The following is a 24,287-nucleotide window of genomic DNA, read 5'->3' on the forward strand; positions in this document are numbered from 1 at the left end:
ATCACAGCCCTCTCTGCATTCTCCCTCTCATTTGTTGACTGAGTGATTCAGTCTATTGAACCAGCTGAACTAAAACAGCCTAGTGAAAAGAGCATTGGACTGGACATCAGAAGATTTAGATTCTAGTCCCAGTTCTATTTAATTGCCATGTGATGTGGTAGGGTTGAAGGGAGAGTACTTGGGTCTCTCCTAAGCTTAATATTCTCTGTAAAGGTAAGAGGTGAACTAGATTACAAATATATCGTTTAAATTTTTTTCAGCTATTTTAATATACTTTTTCGAGCACATAAAATCTCAGGATCCTATTGTGCCTCAAAAATTTTGATTCCATGGACAAATTTCCAGAAAATGCAATCTAACAAAATGGAATAATAAAGCTATAGACAACCTGAATAGTGTTATTGTCAAGTTTACCACAAAGGAACTTCAAATCCAGATGGCTTCATAAGCAAATACTAACAGATTTTTGGAGATATAATGCCAGTATTTTACAAATTGTTCCAGAGAATAGAAAAAGAAGGAACTCTCTTTTCCCCATTATATGCAGCTAGCCTAACCTTGATAGCAAAACCAGCAAGGAGAGTTCTAAGAAGAATCAGATGTCAGTCTCACTGAACATAAATGCAAAACTCCTAAACAAAATACTAATCTACTTCTTTGAATTCACATCTTTTTTAGTTGAGAGACTATTCACTTTGATCTATTTTCTCTTTTGCTCAGGCATGTATATAGACTCTATATTAGCCTCCTTTTGTGAGTGGCCTTGTGACTGAGTTGCCCAATGGAATGGGAGTAGAAGTGATAACATGCTACTTCCAGATCTGATCTGTAAAATACCTCCCACATGATCTTTATATTCTCTCTTCCCTGTTTGCCAGCCAGGTGCAGAGAATCCAGATGGGAACTCTGGAGGTTTTCTGTGTGCAACCACAAGATAAAGGAGTCTGGGCTTTGAATAACCTCATGCAAGTCTCTCTGGGATAAGAAACATCCTCATTTGTCTTTATATGAATAAGAAACTTCATTGTATCAGGCCACTAAGATTTGTGTTTGTTAAAGCATCTCACATTACTTATGCTAACTAATACATATTACTTATGCTAACTAATACAGAAATTAAATCCAGCAATATATATAGAAGGGACAGTATACATCATGAATAAGTTGGGTTGATCTCAGGAATGCAAGGTTGATTTGACAGAATTATCCCATTATTGTGGACTGGAACTCTCAATGTTGTATACATCTGTGCTACAAAAAAATAAATAATCTTTATAGAGTTTAAGAAAATGCCAGTCAAAATCCCAAGGATTTTTTTTTTTTTAAGAATTCAACAACGGATTCTGAAATGTAGGGAAATTCAAGAGGAAAAGAAGACAGCCTGAAGAATAACAAAGTGAAAGGGTTTACTCTGTCATATATTGAAACGAATTTTAAAATTGTGGTAATGAAGATAACTATGCCAATGGCACAAATAGCAAATGCCAAACGTATCAGTGAAGGGATAGAAAGCTCAGAAACAGAACCGTGTGTATATATGGCTGTGATCACTAATCATAGGGGAAAGAACAAATCTTAAATTAATGGTGCTGGGACATGTACACACACACACACACACACGTGTGTGTGTGTGTGTGTGTTTCATATATATATATATATATATATGTATATATAGGAAATCATGAAGGGAACCAACTATCTTACATAAAATCTGCCTCCAGGAAGATTATGACCTAAATGCAAAAGGCAGAGAGAAAAGCTTTTTTGAAGACGATTTTGAGGTATGGAAGGATTTATTAGACAAGACATAAAAAATGTAAAGGAAAAAAAAAACCCCGATAAATTTGATTTTATTAAAATAAAGAACCTGCTTTTATCTGAAAGCAAGTGTTAAAAAGCCACAGAATGAGAAAAGATTTTTATAGTACATAAAATTAGGAAAGCTTATGTTGATTTCAAATAAAAGAATGATAATAAAGTGATAATAAAAAGACGAACAACTCAATGGAAAACTTGGAAAGTGCTTCAATAGGCACTTACAAGGAAATTCGAATAGCAAATAGGTATGAAGTGTGTTTCATTTCCTTAGTAATCAGGGGATTGCAAATTCTCATTGTGGGTAGAAAGGTTCATCGATACAATCATAGTTGACCCTTGATCAACTTGGCAGTTGGGAAAGCAGCCCCCTATGCAGTAAAAATCCATCTGTAACTTTTGACCTTCCTCAAAACTTAGCCTCTAACTAGAAGCCTAACCAATAACATAAACAGTTGATTAACACACATTTTGTGTTATATGTGTTATATGTATACTGTATTCTGACAATGAAGTCAGCTGGAGAAGAGAAAAGGTTATTAAGATCATAAGGCAGAAAAATACATTTACAGTATTCTACTGTATTTATTGAGTAAAATAAGTGGGTCAGCACAGTTCAAACCTGTGTTCAAAGGTCAACTGTACTTTAAAAAATGGTTTGGCATTATCCAGCATAAGATAAGGTCCACATATTTTATGAATTCAATAGTTCCATTCCCAAGAATACACCCTGGAGAAGTGTGTGCAGGTATGCAGTAGGCTGTATCTGCAAAAATGTTCATAGCACCATTTTCATTTTCATTTTAATTATGGCCAAAAGACTGAAGCAACTCCAGTGTCTATCTGCAGTAGAGTGAATAAAGGGTTTGTTTTCTTTTGTTTTTACCTATACAGTGTTCAGTGAAAATGAGCAAACTAGAAGTATATGCAACCCCAAGGACAAATCTAATAAACATAATGTATAGTAAAAGAGTCAAGACAGAATAATGCATTGCATATATTCCATCCACATAATATTTAAAAGTAAACCTAAACAATATTTTTAGGGATATGCATATATGTGTAAACCTATAAAGAAAATCCAGGAAGTTTTGTCATCACAGAGTGAAGGTAGTATTCTCTGTTAGAGGGAAGAGGAAAGGGTTGTGTGATTGAGGGCGATATATAGGTTCTGGTTCTAGTCTGGTTTTGATCTGGTTAGAATTATTGGTGTTCACTTTGTAATTATTGAGTAAAGTTTTGATGCACTTTTCTTTGTGAATGTTTCACAGTTTTAAAAAAATTAAATGTTTTTATGCATTTCCAGAGTGCCTAGGAAGATTAAGAAATATCTTTCAAAATTACAAACTTTCTATATACTTAAAAAATGAGGGAAAGGAGAACTTTCCTCATTTTAAAAAAATTCTGTTTCATTTAAGTTCCTTGGAACTTGAGACCTATTACTCCTTTATTTTACAGGTAGTTTTATCTTGTGCTAGATCTAATTATCCATTCATCCAGTATTTATGGAGCATTTACTGCTGAGGTGCTTGACAGAAATGAGATTTAAGGTGGGTGGTGATATTGTGGGTTGATTAATTAGCTTCCTCATGCATTTAAAAACCATGCATATATACCTTTTGAGTACTTTCAGTTCCATAGTTTTGCTTCTAAGTACTGTGCTTCTATTAGTTTGGAATGGAATTTGACAATTATAAAATTGAGCATAACATGAAAGAACATTTCAGTTCTTGGTAGGCAGTAGTTAATAGAGTCTTGTCAGGGATGGGCTCTGGTAAACACTCAGGAGTATGGACTGCGGAGTCTTAAAAGTTAGCGGCATATCTCAAAATTCCAGAAAATGTGAGTCCCCTGGGATTTTTATCAGTTCTTATTTCAGACTTAACATAGTTTAAATATTTCAACTTATTTACAGTGAAAAATATCATGAATACTAGATTTCCTTGTTCTATTAAAAAAAAAATCAAAGACTATAGTAATATATGTGTGATTGTGTATATATGTATTTGCTTATATATATTTATATATACATGTGTATATATATCTAATTTCCCTGCAGAATAAGTGTGTCTAAAACTTGAAATACAGTATTTTTTGTTGATAAGAGAATGTAAGCTAAAAGAAATCTATTTAAAATTGGCTGCTCTTAATTTATAGTCCATTTTGAAATATGTTTGCTTTTTAAGTTTATTGTATAAAAGAAAACCTGGATATACTTAGGAAAAAAAAAGTCTAAATAGTGTTGTTTTTGTCTCAGGTTTCTTTCCCCTATCTCCTTTCTACCATTTCCTTACTCTTTCCATCTCTGCTATCACCAACAGATTGAATAATACAGGCTAGAAAATGAAGGACAAATGTGCAGGCAGGACTTGCCAAGCAGTGTTACATACCCAGAGGTCTCGAAATGTTTCCTTGAACTTGAAAGATGAGGTTGCTAATGCTTTAGAACAATATAACACTTTAAAGATCTTTGTTAATGCATGTATCATTATTTGAGTCAGTTATCTTTGGCCAGAAACAGTAAATAATCCTCAGTCATCTTACTTCCAGGTTTGGGACCCTTTCTGGACTCAGGGTTGTGGAAGCACTATCCTGACTTTTTTTGGGAATTATATGACTTAGATAAGGAGACTACTAATATGTGACCTAAACGATTATGCTTTTTTCATCAAGGCTCTTTGACTATAAGAACTAAAAATCGATGCCGATGGATCAGCATCGTGAGGAAAAAAAAAAAAGAACTAGAAATCCATTTAAAGTAGCTCAAGGTAAAGGAGAATTTATTGAGAAAATACAGGCACGTGGCACCCCAAACAGTAAGGAATACCTGATTTCCTAAAGACTTGACACCAGGAACTCCATCTCAGGGTGGTCTGCATGGTGTTTCATCTCTGCCACCAAGGCTGGTGTGCAGGATGACTTCTGAAGGCACAGCGGATGCTCTTGGTGTAAAAATAATCGATATTTGGATCTTTATCCAGTTAACCATTTTTAAAAAATGTTTATTATATTTATTTTGGGAGAGATCGTGCACATGCAAGCAGGGGAGGGGCAGAGAGAGAGGGAGAGAGGGAATCCCAAGCATGCCCCGTGTTGCTAGCACAGAGCCCCACACTGAGCTTGATCCCACGAACTGTGAGAGCATGACCTTAGCAGGAATCAAGAAATGGATGCTCAACCAACTGAGCCACCCAGGTGCCCCTCCAGTTAACCTTTTTAAATCAGAGCATAATTTCCAAATTAAAAACTTCAGTTATTGTACTGTCTTTTGTCTCCGTAGGAGAAAAAGTTTGGTGAACTGTGGGACCTTTTGTCTCAGTACTGATGCAGATTTTTTTAAAAAACTGGATTGGTCCTTTATAGATGGTATGAATTTTTCTTACTCTAGAAAAGCATAGCTTTGGTTTTTAAATTAGCAAGTTTGTACACCAGCCTCTTGGGTTCAAAATAAGATCCAGAATCAGAACCTTTGGTAATAATTACACACACTCAGTGTCAAGAGATGTCTTTTTGCATGCTCAGTTCTATTCTTTGCTGTCCAAAAGCCCACTGGAGCGTCTCCTGCAGCTTTCAGGATGTAGGCTGTTGTGAGTTAAACATATGTATGAAATTAAGAAATTATACGTATGAGGGGCACCTGGATGGCTCAGTCGATTTGAGCGTCTGATTTTTGGCTCAGGTAATGATCTCACAGTTCGTGGGTTTGAGCCCCACATCTGGCTCACTGCTATCAGCCTGTCAGCGCAGAGCCCACTTCAGATCCTCTGTCCCCCCTCTTTCTACCCCTCCCCCACTTGCACTCTCCCAAAAAATAAATATTTAAAAAAAATTATATATATGAAATTATATTTTTGTCGTTCAAAAGCAGTCAAATATCAACAATTTCTGTGAATCAACCAGCCTAGTACAAACTAATGTCTCCAGATTTCCTTATTATTTAAGTATGTTTTAATAAATTCATAACTTTGTGTTTTAGAAGGCTTCTAACTTGTCATAGCATTCTGATCTCATTATTTTGTTTTTTTATCTTGCAGGTATTAATAAATATTTCATGTTTGTGTAGCACCTTGTGCTAGACTCTGAAAATGTAAAGCAATCCAGATTTTAGTCTTTTTTTTTGAAAGTTCATAGATTAGGGTACATACATAGATAGGTAAATACAAGGTACCATATATTAAATGAATGTTCTGTAGAGTAAGTGACCTTAAAATTTTAACATAGGGAAGCGGAGGATGGGGGGAGTTTCATGGAAGATGGGGTTAAAACTAGGCTATAGTGAGCTGTAAAACAGTCCTGCAGACAAGAGGGCAGGGTTTCAAACAAGCGAGCTGATAAGTAGGAGCTAGGCTGTTGGTGACTTGCATTTAGGCTTTTAGGAATTTTGATTCTGTGTCCTACCTGTTATTTCAAAAGAAGGTTGTAAATACAAAACTATCGCTTGGGGTTCTGGAAGAAAATAATAGAAATTCTATTTATCCTAAAATATGCTTATTAATATTTAAAAAGATTGGTATAATTTGTGCATATAAATTGTAAAATATAGGGACTATAGGTCTTCCAAATTTCAGATTAGATTTGAAAGGAAACATAATCATTACTCCTACAACTACAAAATGAATATATATCAAAAGATTTTACTTAACTAATGAGTGAACCAGTAAGATGTCACAACCAGTTCAAAGAAGAACTTAAAATACCACATATTAATAGTGGAAGGATGCTGAAATGAATTTATAGATGCAAGAAAACTGGTCAGCTTTTACAAGGTGATAATCAGTGATACTCCACAGGAAACACTTTCTATGAACAGGAATTATTTGCAGTCAGTATTCATTTTCTGTAAGTTACCTAACATCCATCCCTACAGAGTTGTAAAGTAGATAAAACCTGAATGAAAGTTCTAGCCAGAATATGGTTTTCACTGTTTTTTCCTTAAATTCATATCAAAATTAAAAATTTCATAGCCTTCCTATTGATGAGGTCTTTAATCAGTAGGTAGAAGGCTTTAAGTTCCTCTTCATTTAGCTAAAACCCATTTAATTAATACCAAAGATAAAAACAAAACCTTCTTTTACTTTTAAGTTTAATTTGGGCATCTCCAGCCCTTGGAGATTCCCTCCACCAGCTTGAATTTCACCTTAGACCTCACTTGCTTCAGATCGATAGGAACCCTGCTTCAGGAGATTGTGGGTTTACAGTTTTAGACCATTGTACTACTCTCGATACTATGATATGAATAGCAATTTATGAATTGTCACAAGAATTAACAATTGATTTGTGAATTGTCACAAGAATTAAGGATTATTCTCTTGTATTTCTTGAAGAAGAGTACTGATGAGTTGCAAGCCTTCTCTGATCATACATCCTTAATTTTTGATACTATAATAAATTAATACAAATCATTAATCAGTTAACCAAATATTTTCAAAAAATTTAACAACACATTCATTTATTCCTATAAAAGCCCATACTGCATCTAATACCAAGTCCTAACAAGGGGTATTAGGAAGCTCTTTCCCCCTTGAGTTTACATTTACTATGACTCATAAGTCAAGGGTAGTTTTACTGTCATAACTGTTAAACAGTAATCTTCAAAAAAGGTGAAGTTATGACTCTTAGATATAAAATGAACATGAGTCAAAGATTTTAACTCATGAATGACTGAGGGAACTGGAAAAAAAATGTTACAGCTGGTTAGTAGGTAAATCCAAAGATTAGACAAATATATAAGCCCATCAAGAAGGCAAAATAAATTTGCTTCATAGATGCAACAAAAAAAAAACTGACCTCTTCCATAGTGAGGAAAGAAGTCAGTTGAACCTCCATCAGACAGAATTTATTTGCATGTCTATCAACACTATTTCCATTACTATCAGTTTCAACAAATTAACTTCTGTCTCTACAGAGCTGTAAAATAGATCAAAGGCACAAATCCCATAGAGTCAGATAACCTTAGAAGGATGTGCCCTGAACAATATGTAGCTTTCCACTGAAGACACTTAGCAGTTAATTTTTGATCCATTTAAATATCTTTTGGGGCTCCTGGGTGGCTCAGTTGGTTGAGCATCCAGCTTGATTTCAGCTCAGGTCATGATCTCACAGTTCTGTTTGTAAGTTTGAGACCTATGTGGGGCTCTATGCTGATAGCATGGAGCCTGCTTGGGATTCTCTGTCTCCATCTCTCTCTCTCTCTCTCTCTCTCTCTCTCTCTATGTGGGGCTCTACGCTGATAGCATGGAGCCTGCTTGGGATTCTCTGTCTCCATCTCTCTCTCTCTCTCTCTCTCTCTCTCTCAAAAATAAATAATCTTTGGGGCCCCTCAGTCAGTTAAGTGTTCGGCTCAGGTCATGATCTCGCTGTTTGTGAGTTTGAGCCCCGCATCAGGCTTTGTGCTGACAGCTCAGAGCCTGAAGCCTGCATCAGATTCTGTGTCTCCCTCTCTCTCTGTTCCTCCCCTGCTCGCACACTCACTCACTCTCTCTCTCTCTCTCTCTCTCAAAAATAAATAAAGATTAAAAAAATTTTTTTTAAAATAAACTTTAAGAAATGAAAAACTAAAAATCTTTCAAAATCCGTGTTTACATAACTAATGTTACAGGTAAATGTTAGCTAAGGGCATTCATTATTTAAAACCTACATTTTATACCATAGATGAAAGTATGTAGAAAGTACCTGACTGAATTGGCCCAAAATACAAAAAGAATAGCCATTAAAATTATAATACAGTTTAACTCTACTTGACAAGTAGAAATGTGTGTTTTTAAAGGTGCTTATTATTAGCTGCCCCTCCAAAAATAAAATTTTTCTTTTATGGAAATACACTGATGAAAATTATAGGTGCATTCATTTTAGGATTTTATTTAAGTAATCTTTGCAGTTAGAATCTTTTAATGTATTTGGAACAGTGTTACAAAAGAACATAGAATAAACATCAAGTTAGCTTAAATTGATTAATAATTGTTTAAGAAAATCAACTTAATGGTATACACCTGAAATTTGAAATTATTTTGGCGTAATTAAGTTTTCCCCTTAAGTTTGCCATAGTGTCACTGAAAACTTTCGATTGCATGTGCAAGAATAAAGAACTTTTGAAGCACCGTTTACTTTAGAACGGAACAATATAATCATCAGTAATAGCTATAGAGCATGCACAGTGTGAGTACCCTTAATGAATTTTTTCCATTTAAAAGCAGATTCCTCAAAATGGTAGCTTTTCAGACTGTGTTTTCTTCATTGACCAAGTATTTTTCTTGTGGCTAACTTGAAGCATGTAAAAAACTGAAGCCAGCCTGGTTTTTACAGGCCTCGCCTGGCCTTGTTAATAGTTACAGCATTCCATTTGTTAGTACCTGTGACACAGGAGAAACTTTTACTGTTACGCTATGTGGTGACGATAAAGAAGACAGAAAAAGTCTTTTTATGGTAGTTGGGTCCTCAAAACAACTCTTTGTGTTCTGGTGATAAGAAGACACAAGTTGGATATCCACTAGAGGTACATGAGCTTGTTATCTGCAGAGCCGATATAGCCTCTTAAATTCCCTCACAATGACAGGAACCCCATCTGAAGTGAAGGCTTGCAGAGCTGGAGATACCAGAACTCTGTTATTCCTCATGAGTACAAGTTCACCCTATTGTTGTTGAACAAAAATTTTGTGTGATTATTTTAAAAAGCCATATTCTTTTTCTTCAGTAAATTTAAAAGGGCTTCAAAGAGGCACGTACTTGGTGGTTCCTGTTGGGGGAAGAGCAAGACTCTAAATTACCTAGTCTTAAGATACATGAATATGATGGGAAAATTTCTTAGAGATTTCAGGCTAGAATAAGTCAGCAAGTTCATGATGAAATCTGTGTAGGCATCAACTATATTTATTTTGTTTCTAGGGCTGTGTAGGTTATGAGTTCATTGTGTTCCAACATTCTGAGTGTTAACATCTTCATTGCTGATAGCAGCTTGCAGGGCTTTGGCAAGCAGAACTTGCTACCATGAACAGGAGGGAATACATGTCTCCATCCTTTAGTTCTAAACACCAGGACCTTTTATGGCTAAGTACACATAACAGTTCATGTGGTTAGTTAGACCCAGAGAACTTAGAGCAATGGTGCCAATGTTGGGGAAATAGGTGTAGAGTTTGCTCTGTGCTCATGCTTAGTGATTATGTCGTGGTGGAGGTTTCAGGTATTGGTGTATGGGATTCCTGGTGCATGCCAAGTCATTTGAGAAGTTAACATCTCTGCACTTAGGATTTCTTAGGATTCTTTCAGCAAAGCAAAGTCACATTGACTAAAGAGATGATGATGATGATGATGATGATGATAAATGGGTGAAATAATAATTTGACTACAGAAAAACCAAGAAAAAAATTCTTGAAGCTGAAACTATTGTGTATTTATATTCTTTTGAGGAAAAAAGTTATAGAATAAGCATAATTATTGTAAATCATGTTTTAAAGGATACCAAGATTTAGGGGCGCCTGGGTGGCTCAGTCGGTTGGGCCTCCAACTCAGTTTCAGCTTAGGTCATGATCTCACAGTTCATGAGTTCAAGCCCAAGCCCTGCATCAGGCTTGCTGCTGCCAGCATAGAGCCTGCTTTGGATCCTCTGTCCTCCTCACTCTCTGCCGCTCCCTGACTTGTACTTTTTCTCTCAAAAATAAATAAAGTATTAAAAAAAAAAAAGGATATCAAGATTTATTATTATGACTTAATTAAAAGTATGCCTTACATCTAATTTAAATAATCATTTATTAACAAATTTATCTAGTACTTGTCTATTGATCAAACTTTGTTTCCCAATCAAATAAACTCTGTTAATTTACTTAGAAAATTTTAACTTCCCGAAACGTCTTAGTGTTGGCTGGAAAATCAACAAGTCTCAAAGCTATTGAAGCTATTGAAGCTATTGAACTCAGTAATTCTGCTTTAAAATATGACCCATCAGGATTTTTAAAAATTTAGGAACTCTGGAAATTCATGTATCAGATTGTTAAGCCCTTGCTGTTAAAATTACTCGTTTAAATGGATGGATAAGTCATTTCTTGGTGACTTTAATGAAAAAAAAAATTAAAAATCAGAAAACCAACTCTTCATTATATTTTTGCCTCAAAGTAAGCAGAAAAAGAAGTCAACATAGAGTCCAGGAGGTACTTTGGTAACACTTAAGAAAGTTCCCCAGAAAGTCAATTCAGTGGATTAGATCAGCCCATGAAGAAGCTCTATAGAAAGAGCTAGCAAAAGGGGGAAAGATAGATGGTAAACAACATTGTTTTTTTTTTTACAAGTTTTAAAAATATGGAAAATCACTAATATGTACATTCTACAAAGGAGGGAGTCATTACTGTCTTATGTAAATAAGTATTTGGGTTTTTATGCTTCAAGATTATGTAGGAAAATCATAGTATTTAAGAACAAATTAGGAATGAAATTATTGGAATATGGTGCTAATTCTGGTGAATAGAAAAGACTCTCAGGTGAAAATCAGTTTCAATAGTTGAAGTTCCTGAAATGTTCATTTTATGAAGGTGCTATGATAACTTCTCAGAGCATCATTTTGATACATTTCTATTTCAGTTCTCATACTCATTGGCCCCGTCAGATATGTTGATCAGGCTGTAATCATATTCAGGTTATAACCTCAGAGCTGTGAGTAATTTAGTATTCTCTAGGAAGTTTGAGAAGAAACAATCCAAACAAGTAAATCTTTTTTCTTAATGTACAGCGGGAGCATTCATTTTGCTTATATCTAAGGTTTACCTTATTTGAAGGATTAGAGTATACATTTGTGATCATTTAAAACCATTTCAGTGGCTCTTGTAATAATTCATTCAGTCTGTGCTCTCTTAATAAATTTTACAAAAAACTCATGGCAAGTTAGTGTCATTTGTGTGTGAATTTTCCAATTGTATTTCAGACTTTAAGAAAGAAAGGCCTTAATGGTTGTGAGAGCCCTGATGCTGACGATTACTTTGAGCACAGTCCACTCTCGGAGGACAGATTCAGCAAACTAAATGAAGATAGTGATTTTATTTTCAAACGAGGCCCTGTAAGTACTTTTACTTTACCTCTACTTTTTATTTGTTGATCCTTTTTGTTAACTTCATTATATAGGCTCTGAACAAGAAGGAACACAGAGGGTGCGACAGCCCAGACCCTGATACTTCCTATGTGCTAACTCCACATACAGAAGAAAAATATAAAAAAATTAATGAGGAATTTGATAATATGATGCGGAATCATAAAATCGCAGTGAGTACGAAAGTATGGTTTGTGCTTTTATCTTGTGCATGAAGAGATTGGCCACAGTTCTTATTTATTTTCACAGTGGGTGATGACACCAGTAAGTAGAAGGGGAAGAAATTTCATTAATTTTTTTTGGTTTCATAGAACTTTAAAATAAATTGGTTATAGTCTTATAATAGTGCATGTTCAGGGTCTTTAAACATAGAAGTGAAGAGAAAACATCCTAATCCAAATTCTACTTCTTATCCCCTGTTCTAACTATCCCCTGCTCTCTCTTTGGGTAGAGCACCTAAACATCCTGGATTCCAGTTCTCTCATCTATAAAATGAATGAGTTGGTTTATGTAATTTAAAAGAAAAAAAATTTTTTTAATGTTTATTTATTTTTGAGAGAGAGAGAGAGTGTGAGGGGGGCGAGGGGCACAGAGAGAGAGAGAGGGAGACACAGAATCTGAAACAGGCTCCAGGCTCTGAGCTGTCAGCATAGAGCTTGATGTGGGTCTGGAACTCATGAACGGCGAGATCATGACCTGAGCCAAAGTCGAACGCTCAACCGAGCCACCTAGGCGCCCCAGGTTTACGTAGTTTTTAAGGTCCCTTCTAGCTCTAAATTTCCATGATTTGTAAATACAAGGTGCATATAAGATTTCCCTCTCCCACTCATGACTTTTGAAAAATATTACATGTATTTCAAATCGATCTTGAGACTATAAAATCTGTAACAGATTTATTACAAATTTGGTGTTTCAGAATTATTTTGAATTATTTTGTATAGTTGATATAATAGTAGTAGCTTACCCTTTGGTTCTTTGTAATGTCCCAAAACTATTTAACAAAATCTGTCCAAACTCCTGGTCTTTCCTTATAGTGTACATATTGAGGAAGAAAGCCTTGGCTCAATTTTAATTTAAGGAAGCAATGTTTTTAAGCTGGTTGCAGAACAGATAGTTGGCTTAACATTTTTCTGTGCTCATGCATGTAACCATCATGGCAACCAGTACTTTGTGGAGTTCATGCTCCTTTGATAGTTCTTGAAAGAATTCTCATGGGAAGCTCATTGGGGAGAGCTGCTTAAGACAGCTATTCTGGATCTGATTTTCTAATGTTATATATGTATTGTAGGCTTCATGGGACAATTTGGTTCCAATGCTGATATTTATTTCAGAGTTACTTATTATCAGAGTTAATTCTCTTAAAAAGTATGCCTTAAGGTATACATCATGGATTATTTCTTCAAAGTAATCTTCTATTATAAGAAGCTCATGAAAAATAAGTTTAAGGAAGTATTTTTGTGCTGATACCATTTATTATTCTTAAAAAACAAAACAATAGCAAACAAATCCCTTCTGGCCTCATATGGATGTGGGTGACTCTGTAGTTAATGTTAAGCTGCAAAAATATTGTGTAAATAAAATTGCTTTACCTTTGAAAAAAATTATCATATATCCATTGTTTTATATCAGTTAATGAATTATTATAACTACTATTGGAAATAAGCTACTATTGAATTGAGTACATAAACTATTTATATTCTCCAACTTTGAATTAGCGGTGTTACCAATCTTTGCAATTACTGTTTTAAAATATGGGGAGAGGAAACCTTTTTCCTTTCTCTATAATAGAGATATTATAAAGAGAACTGTTATTTTCATGGTTAACAAGTATACTGTATGTGATCTGTGGAGGAAATGCCAGAAGAAATAGGAAATATTATTTTAAGGGGGTGTGTGGAATGTTTAGGAGGAAAAGAAGATAGCATTTATAATATTTGTAATTTAATCTTCATACAATTTAAAGATGATAGGTTGTCAGTAGTAATTTTCCTGTGTAGATTGTTTCTTTGCATTTTCATTATACTCAGATTGCATTGCGTTGTGTATATATAACTTGATTTTTTTTATTTTTCGTTTTGTCCATTAAGACTGTCAGTCAATTAAATAAAACTAGGGCTTATTTATAATGTCCCACATTTGGTGTAATAAGTTCATAATATGTGTACATATTTTTCCCCTTTTGTTATACTTGTAATTGCCTGATAGAAATGTAATGTTCCTAAACTGGTTTGCATTATTAAAGTGCTAATTTTATGCTTACTTGGTAACAGTGATATATTTTGTTATGTCTAAATTTGACAACACAACTTTAATATCAGTTTCTGACATTTAATTTTCATCTCTGAATATTTGAAATTATCTATGTATTAGCATATATGTATTCATATATAAATATTGAAGTTGAAAAGGTTCATGTCAAACATACTTATGTTCAAATACAGTTCCAAAGAAAGCAGCTTGAATTTGCAAATTTAGTAGGAAACTATCCTCTTCCTCTAATTTTAATAACTAGAGTTACTTTATCACATGAAAGTTTGTAAGTTCTTACATTTAATATAGATGAAAACGAAACTAACAGTTTTTTCTTCCTTGTTCTTTATTTACAGCCTGGTTTACCACCTCAAAACTTCTCAATGTCTGTCACAGTCCCTGTGACCAGCCCTAATGCTTTGTCCTATACTAACCCAGGGAGTTCACTTGTGTCCCCGTCTTTGGCAGCCAGCTCAACATTAGCCGATTCAAGCATGCTGTCTCCACCTCAAGCCACGTTACACAGAAATGTGTCCCCTGGAGTCCCTCAGAGACCACCAAGTACTGGCAGTGCAGGTATGTAGTAATACCTATTCTGCTGATTCTTTCACAAAAAGGGTGGTAAAATGAATGACTAACATAAGCAGTTTCTTACTTTGCTACTCTTAATTTTCTGTCTTTGATGAGCAAGAGTCACTGCTACATAATTGACTCCATTTTAAAGAGTATTTTTGAAACTTTAATATGGGCTCTCTAACATCCTTTCAGGCACAGTGGAACGATACTACAGAATGTGCCATCTAGAATTTTCCTTATTATAGGAAAGCCATACTTTGACAGGCAGAAAATTTAATTAGCATATCATGAGCAAAGACTTGAAGTTTGGGTGTGAGCCAGTCATGTTAAAAATACTGAGAATAGATCTACCTGATTGGAGTTAGAGTTCATTAATTCAGCAAAAATTTGCAGTGCATTTACTTCTTCACACTTTGCAGTATCTCCTCTCCTTTAAATCCTAGATTGACTAGTACTCCATTAGCACTGCCCCCATTCTCATCATTTTGCTATTTGATACTGATACAGGAAGGCATACACTTTAAGAGCTTGATAGGTGAGCTTACACACACACACACACACACACACACACATATATTTAACTACATCGTATTGCACAATAATGCCAAATTCAGACTAGGCTAGTTTTTGTTTTTTTAGGAAAGGAGTGCAGGTTACTTCATTCAGATGAGGAGAACCAATTCATATTCATTCTTTGCCCTCTCTCTTCTCTCTGTAACGTTTTTAGGTGGGATGTTGAGCACTTCAGACCTCACAGTGCCAAATGGAGCCGGAAGCAGCCCAGTGGGTGCGTGAATTACTCCTGTTTTCACTTTGTAGGCATCTATCCTATGTGAGATGAAAGGAATATTGTACATCAAATAACGCCTTCTACCAAGTGAAGAGCTAAAAATGGGGTATATGATCAGAATAGACATGTCCCTTTGTAGACTTAATTGTCTTCTGAGGAGTACTTTTACTAATACTTAACATTTTTTAATAACAACCCTGCTCTGTTCTTTATACCTTGGCCTCAAGTGCCTCCTTCATAGCAGATATTGTTCTTTGCTAGAGACAGAATTGCCTTAATACAGTTTTTTCATCAAGCCAATTTCTTACACGGAGAAGCTTTCTGTATCATCTATTCTCACCAAACTTAGACTATTAGCAGACCGATACATCTTCCAGTAAGTAGCATGAAATGTTTTTAGAGTGATTGCAGTACACAGAAATGGTGGACCTACTTTTAGAGCTACAAAGAGAGTTGAGGAGTTTGTCTTTGAGGGATCTGTTTTGGTGGCCATGTGTAGAACATTCACATATTTTCACAGTTGCTGCCAAATTGGCTTTTTTGCTTTGGGATCCTTTCTAAAGATGACCAGCAAGTTTAAACACATTGTGAAGGTGTCACCCAACGTTGATGTGCCAGTAAAGATAGATTGTGAACTGAGCATTACAGAAATATGGTATATATGTTAAAGAGTTAGAAGAATAACTGTATCCCTTTGGATAATCATCACATTAAGTGGTCTTGGTCTCTTAATCTGGGATAATGACAGTTGTCATCACTGTTATCTAAAAACAAGGGTGGGAACTTCCTCCCTGCTTTTAGGTATTGTGTGTCCCTGGAGACTTCTGAACATAGATCTCTTATCGGAAAGATCCCAATTGCATGTATTCAACCCATTCATTCTACAAAAATGTAAGGAGCTTCTGCCTCAAGAAAATTAATGGAGATCATTGAATAACTTAATTTAAAATGATGAGAAAAAACAGATATTGTTGAGATAAGTTACAAAACATACAGTGACCTAAAGTAGGAATAAACGCCTAATTATGTCTGCCCCTATATTAATAGCTGTTTGAATGGAATTAAATATATAAGACCCATTGTTGGATCTTTTTGAACAGATAATTCATTGTGGAAAAATTCATAAAGGTCTTAACAATTATACATTAGGACTGCTATACTGGTACATGTATTTCCAGATATTTAGAGTTTATTTCAGTTCCATTTTAGTTATTTGCATGCCCATATACTCTTCGTGTTAAATTTTCCCATATGCTTTTATTCCCCCAAGACTTCCTTTCCCTTCTACTTCCTAGCCTGATTAAGGCTGGAATCAAACATTTCTATTTCATTTAATGTTAATTTTAACTAGTTCTTGGTTTTATTTTCAAAATTCGTTTTATTTCATGGAGTTTACTCTTTGATGATTTCTAATGTGTTTTTGCATTGCCTTTACTTTTTTTTCATCCTCTGGCATTGTAAACACGGTTCTTCCTCCTGTCAAACAAGTGTTTCACTTCTCTCCTCATTTTTTTTCTTCTACTTCCCACATTTCCTAAAGGCTTTTTCACTGTTTTTTTCCTTATCTGCATGCAACTATAAATCTAAACTTTGTCTCTGCTGCTCAGTTTTCTGTGTTCCCTTTGGTAATTTGAAACTCAGACTTTGTCATTGTCCTAATTTGACCTTCTGCATGTAATCCTGTTTCTTTTTTTTCATTCATTCTCTTTTTTTGTAAGCCTCCCCCACATCTGGACCCTCCTGTTTAGAGGGCTGCATGATCCAGTCCTTAGATCATGGCACATCACCACTGGTTTATATGGAGCATCTCAATGTTATTTATTAATCCCTCGTACACCTGTGTTACATTCCTGTTCCCTTCTTCCCCCATCATAGGCAACCACCTTAGTGTGTTAGTGTTAGTAGTGTTAATAATCGTGATTAGCAAACATGAATTTGTATTAATATTTAAAATTTAATTAAAATATTTTAAGTGCTTAGTGAGTTATTTAAAAGTCTGTTTCCATTATTACTTGTACACAGATAAATCCTGCTTCTTAGGGCACACCTCAGCATCTCCTAACACACGAGATTGGCTATCTTGATTCTTCACTAGTTCCTACTCCTATACGCCTAATTTTATATATATCAGGTGTAATTTTACTTATTCTACTTGTGTTTGGATTGTATTCTAAATGGCTTGTGTGTTATAACTGGTTTTTAATATATGCTACCTCAGAATTAGACTTAACTGAGGAGACCTCTTATGTCACTTAATTTGGAGACCAGCTGGAAGTGGTTATTTCTGTGCAGTACTTGGAGCATACATGAGTTTAATGTGCTTCTTGCTATAAATTTTCCCATTACAATAAATGGTCTTTCATAGGTATTTTAGACATGGTATTTTGTGAGAGAGAGTCAGATAATACATTTTAGCTTATTTTCAACAATGGTGCCATTTTGGCTTAGTTGTTTGGAAAAATAGTTTAAACTCATTTTTTACCTAAATAAAGTCTTTATGAATGAAAAGATTAAACAGTTAAAATTTCCAGAGAAATGCAGAAGAAAAAATATTAAAAGATATGGGTATGGGTTTTTTTTTAATTTTTTAAAAAGTTTTATTTATTTTGAGAGAGAGAGAAAGCATGAACAGGGGAAGGGCAGAGAGAGGGAGAGAGAAAATCCCAACCAGGCTCTGCTGTCGAATCCCCCAACACAGGGCTCGAACTCCCCAACCATGAGATGATCTGAGGTAAAATCAAGAGTCAGATACTTAACTGACTGAGCCACCCAGGTGCCTCATGTTTTCTAATGTGTATTTTTCAAGGTACGTTTCTACATGTTTGATAAACCTTGTGCTAAATGAAATTAAACAACTTTCTTCTCTGTAGGACATTCAGAACCTTTAAAATGTTAATCTATTTTGTGAGTCATTAAACTTAGTGTATACATATGGTTACTCAAAGTGATTTCATAATCGAACCCTTCATTTTTTTTTCCCTCATGAAAAAGCATCTTTCATAATTAGTGCCATATAAAACATTTTGGGAAATCTTGCTTCTGATCTTAATATACATAGAAAAGCATTTTTGAGTAATGAAGACTTCCATAAGTTGAAATTGAGGTTTAATAAAAGAAACAAGACTATCAGGCTTGTGCTGTGTTAATAGCAGAGCTGTTCATTGGGACCAGCCCTTGCACTGAAGACAGTTAGAAATGCTGGGGAAAACATTTTTAAAATCTGCATGAAGCATTTGAGAACTAATAAGATAGTGAAGCATTACTGGCTCAATATCCAGGGAATGACAGAGACAGAGACTTCAGGAGGGTGAGCTCAACATTTATGACTACTTTTCCTCAGGTGCTATATGCCACTTCCACAGTGGGGTGCTTCAGAAGCAGAGGATGACAGCCTGAGAAACCCAGGGGGACAGAGAGATCAAATTTCAGGGCCCACAAAGAGTTGGGAGGGCCCAAATGTGTTCTTGTCTCCTTGTGTTGAGACCCCAAAAGGCGGGACCAGGGAAGTAGAGTGAATCAGTAGAGTGAATTCACTCTGATTGTTTAAGAGTTTAACAATCCCTTGCAGTAGCTATGGCATCCCACTTTCTGAAGCTAGACTGTGGTCATCTATGCTTATAGAATAAACATTCTATAGAATATCTATGCTTATAGAATAAACATTCTTTTCAATATCTGTGTTTTACATTATTACATTTAAAAAAATATTGTTGTTCTACAAAAAATGAAGAATGACCACATGCTGGGCCGCAAAAACTCTCAGCAAATTTCAGAGAATTTAATCATATGGAGATAAATCTCTGGTGACAGAATAATTCAGCTAGCAACCCATATCCAAAGATGCTTGTTTAAAACAAATGTTCTATACATAACATGTATAATAGCTTACTGTGGCATTCCAGGCTTAGAGACTTGTAATGAGCCACTTCCAGATAGCTTCGCTTCACCTTTAAACTGTCACATTTTTACTGATCCTGTCATTTTCAAATGCATAATACTTTTTTAGATGAGCCCTCCATTTGCCTTATTCTTATTCTAATTTTTGTTGAGTCTTCTGCTCTCCAGAAGATAGGATGCTTCGGGCCCGTGTCAGAGTGAAAGCAGAAGCATCCTTGAACTTTTTAATTTAAGCATTGAACAAACTCTGGATAGAGAAAGACATTAACCAGGAAACTAGAGGAAACCTAACCATGAAAGGAATCTTTGTTCATCAAAAACACCATGAAGAGAATGAAAAGGCAAGATAGAGTGGGAAAATATAGGGGTGTGTGTGTGTGTGTGTGTGTGTGTGTGTGTGTGTATATAAAACAGAGGGCTTTTTATGAAGAATACTGTAAGTCATCACGAAAAAGAAAATCTGATTTTTTAAGATGTGCACGAGAACACAAACATTTCACAAGAGAAGCTCTCCAGGTGTCTAGTAAACATGTGACAAAATGCTCATAAGAACCAATTGAGGTCTTGCTGGCAGGGTGTTGGGTGGGGAGAAGGGCTAAAGGGGTGAGGGTCCTAAAGGAGTCAGACACTTGTTGGGATAAGCACTGAGTGTTATATTTAAGCGATGAATCACTGAATTCTATTCCTGAAATTATTATTACACTATACGTTAACTCACTTGGACTTAAATTTAAATAAATAAATAAATAAATAAATAATGCTCATTCTCAGTAACCAAGGAAATGCAAAACTAAAGCCACAGATAGCATTATACACCTAACAGAATGGCCTTGGAATAGGCAGATAATACCAAGTGTTGACAAGCTATGGAAAAATTCAAACTCTTATATGCTGATGATGGCAGTACAGATTGGTGCAGCCCTTTTGACATTGTCTACTATAGGTGTAGATGTGTGTATTCTACAGTGAACCATTTTTACTCATCTTTATATGCTGTAGAGAAATGCATGGGTATACGATGAGCACCAAGAGAGATGTAAAGGAATGTGCATGGCATTATTTGTTACAACAACATCTAGAAATAATCCAAATTTGTATCAACAGTAGAACAAATAAATAAAGTGATAGTACATTTATATGAAGAAATACTATACTGCAACAAAAAGGAAGACATGACAGCAGTAATTAACAGTGTGGATGAATTTACCAAACTATTATTGAATGAGAGACAATAGATGCAAATACAAATTGGTTCCATTCAAATACAGTGTGAAAAGCAGGCGAGCAAAATTACAGTGCTAAGGATGCATGTATAGATAGGTGGTAAAACTATAAAGAAAAACAAGTTACTATAAAAATCACAATACTGGTTACTTTGGGTAGGTGGACAATAGTAATGTTTTGGGGGGCCCAATTATAGAGACTTTGGGGGTTTGGCAATATTCTTTTTCCTGATCTAATGAGTACGTGGATGTTCACTTTATGATAAGTCCTTTTTTTTTTTTTTAAATCTAATTTATTGTCAAATTGGCTTATAATTTGTAAGCCATGCCAACAAGTGCTCATGCCAACAAGTGTCTCCTCAGTGCCCATCAGCCATTTTCCCTCTCCCCTACACTCCCCCAGAAAAGTCCTTGATCTTTGAAGTTTTTGTTTTGTGCACCATTTTGTATTATGTGTTATGTTAATACAAGTTTTTAAAATAAACATAATACATTTGATTTTAAAAAGGAATTATAAACCACCAATGTGGAGGCACTTTTAAAATTATGAGAGAATGTAATGTACATAGTTGTTATACTGTTAATTCCAAAATCTAGAGAGAAAAAAATTGACACATACACACATTCATACTCTCAGAAAGACTCAGCAGTCTTTGAGTCTCTGGGTGTTATTGCCCACATGCAGCAGCTAGACGTGCAGCCCCATCTTGAGATCAGGAAGCAAGTCGGTGTAAGAGGACAGGCCAACAAGCCTAGGATGGCAGAGTGGAAAGCTGGAAAGTTCTAGGTCCGCTACATTGAGCTGCTAAAACCACTGAGCCTGCAACCGCTTTACCCCCAGTCTTCTGTGAGATAAAAGTTTTCTCATTTCTTAAGAGAAAAAGTAAGGTAAAATACAAGCCAGAAGTAGGGGAATATTTAATAAGCAGATAAGCATTGATGTACCTAAGTGAAAGAAAGAAACCAACTTCAATTTCAAACATTGAAAGGATGTATCAGGAGATTTAAATAAAAATGGCAAAGAAAAACAGCTTACTAATTGCCAACTATTACCACCTTTTTATTGTGACATGGAGAGCTGATGAAGGGATGTTGAAACTGATGATCTCATGTGCTTATGGCATTGTAGCAATCTTTCTAGAAAGATTTTGGCAAGGTGTTTCAGTAGTCATAAAAATGTTTATGCCTCTGAGCCCACTAATCCCATTTCTGGGACTCTCCTAAAGAAATAAACTAGAATATACAAAGTTTCACTGCAACATTATTTAGAGTAGTGAACAATAGGAAGAAACCAGTGTATTCTACAGTATGAAAATTATGTAGATTAAAATTTTCAGCTGAATTCCTTTTGAGTTGTGATTTAAAACTGCAAAAAAAAAAAACCATGCTTATGGAAAATTCAAAGGAAGGGAAATCCAAACTGATTATCATAGTTATGTTGGGATGGTAGAAGTAGGAGTTTTCCCTCTCGTTTTCTACTTTTTAAACTTTCTATGATGCTATATTGATACGGTATCTCCACAGTCATAAAACTTTTATTATAGTAAATGAATTAGAGTATTCAGTTGTGTTTCCTTGTAACGTGATAATTTTTTGTCTTCAGGCTATGTCATTGTCTAAGTGAAACCAGTGTTGTCCATACTGTAAATTGTGGCCATCTTCCATAGTGGCAATCTGATTTGGCTTACTAGACCTATTTCTCTGTGGAAAATTTACATTTAATACTCAGATAATTTGTAGTTCATATAACTTCAGGAACTCCTTTTAACTTTGGGCCTGTGTTTAAAGATCAAGTGTAGAATCAAGTCTCTGATCTCCAGCAGTTTTGCTTTGTAAAAACATTTTGAGAAAGAGAAAATATATATATACCAGACTAGTATATAGAAGGGCTCAAGAAGCTCTTGGAATTGTTTAGGGGTGAGTGAAGGTAACATGTAACGGCTTGCAGAGTAGCAGAGGCAGCGGCAGTTAAAGAGAAGATGGATGAATAGCAAAGCAAGAATAGCAGGGCTTGAGCCCTGTGAAAGTGGGATGGAAGTGACTGGGATGGCGGTAGTACAGGAGTTTAAACAGGTTGTGTTAGAGATGACAGCAGCATATCTGGGGAAAAGGCCACCAGATGGTTGCATGTGAACTTGAAGTGAGATATAAAGCAGAAGCACAGATGTAAGAGGTACACTGAGGCAGTGGTTAAAGCCAGGGGGTGCATGAAATCTCTGAAGGAGGAGAAGCCTCTTTGGGGCTGTCCACATGGGATAGATTGAGAGGGCGAATACAGTATACAGGAAAAGAAGCAGCAGGATTTCATGAGCATTGTCTGTTGTAGATACGCATTTCTAATGGACAGAATCCATGCTCTCTATCATACAGGAATTTCCACTGAATCAAGTAAATATGTCATCAGTTATTTTATTTTTGTCATCAATAATCTTGAAACTCATGGGCTTTTTTACTTTTAGAAACCTCATCAACTCATTCTTTATAAAAATACAATTTTACAAGCTTTTAAAATGCTTATTTACTGAATAATCAGCTGAAACTTTGTCAGGTTTTATGAAAATTTGTCAAATATGATAAAATCAGTTCTTGAACCTTGCTTTGAATGAGTTTTTCAGAATCTTTTGAGATTTTCAAAAGTCTTTGCATATCAGGTCAACTTCTGAATTTAATTCATAATAATAAGACATTAAAGGCATCAATGTCTACAATTTAGCCCTAAAAGAGTAGTATTAAGGACATGGAGTGCTTTCCAGCCACTTAATGCATTATGTCAGCTGATATGATATTCTGAAATATGAGCCAGACTGATATAATTGAATGATATGCCTCAGAGCTATAGGACCGTAAGTGAAATTAGCTTTGTTAGGTTTCAAGAGGCATTGGTATGCAGTTTGCTCAAGAGCATTTGTATCCTGTATTATGTCAGGGTGTAATTTACCTTAATACCTAAAAACACATTTTAATAATAATCACATTAAATTGGGTTTATCCATTTAGAATTGGTACTGCAGTTCTTAAATTTATAGACTATGTCAACATGAGTTATATCCTGAAGGTATCTGCCTTAAAAATCTATCTCAATGATATCTTCATTTTGTCATAAAAAGTGAATAAGGAAGTAAGAAATATATTAAGATACTATATTGCTACACTTTACAAAATCACAAATAGTGCATATAAGGTTATCATGTTTCAAGCTGGCAAGTTACCCAACACTTACATCATCCTGTAATAATTATCTGCTGCAGACTCTGACGTCACACTAAAGAATACCATGCTTTTAGATTCTCTTCACTCTGGGTTGCTATGGTATTATGTGTAGCTTTTCAGCACCATAGACTCCACATGGGAAGAGAGTATAGAGCTTCCTGATAATGCATTCTTCTAAATTATCCTCGAATCATCTCGTAATGTATTTGAGAAGAAATACCGCCTTACCCTTCAGATTTGAGTACAAATCAAGCAAATAAGAATCTTCTCAATGTTATCAAAGAGATTACAAATGTATATTTGTGCCTGTTAATTAAGAGAAACGTTAATCTGTACTTGTTAATCTAATATTCTGTTGGTTTCTATCACACCCTCTATTTTTGAACAATCTTTGATAAGCAGTTTTTATCCAGATGGCTTGTTTAGCAGTTACTTCTGCCCAGTGCATGGATGCGCT

At 35.1% G+C, this 24,287-nt stretch overlaps 1 protein-coding gene across 8 annotated transcripts in view; it reads left to right on the plus strand.

Moving 5' to 3' along the window:
• The window catches only part of MEF2A (myocyte enhancer factor 2A), a 165,323-nt gene that overhangs the window by 115,550 nt on the left and 25,486 nt on the right, over positions 1–24,287 (plus strand). For 5 of the 8 annotated variants that reach the window (XM_019460123.2, XM_019460117.2, XM_019460119.2 and 2 more), the window contains 3 exons: positions 11,920–12,057; positions 14,491–14,710; positions 15,438–15,497. In XM_019460123.2, coding sequence (XP_019315668.1) covers positions 11,920–12,057; positions 14,491–14,710; positions 15,438–15,497 — 418 coding nt within the window. Of the gene's footprint in view, positions 1–11,722; positions 11,855–11,919; positions 12,058–14,490; positions 14,711–15,437; positions 15,498–24,287 lie in introns of all 8 variants that reach the window. The other 3 variants (XM_019460120.2, XM_019460122.2, XM_053888759.1) reach the window with 2 other exon arrangements.

The sequence above is a fragment of the Panthera pardus genome, unplaced genomic scaffold (genome assembly GCF_024362965.1).
Source record: "Panthera pardus isolate Hobbes unplaced genomic scaffold, ASM2436296v1 HiC_scaffold_24, whole genome shotgun sequence".
NCBI lineage: Eukaryota > Metazoa > Chordata > Mammalia > Carnivora > Felidae > Panthera > Panthera pardus.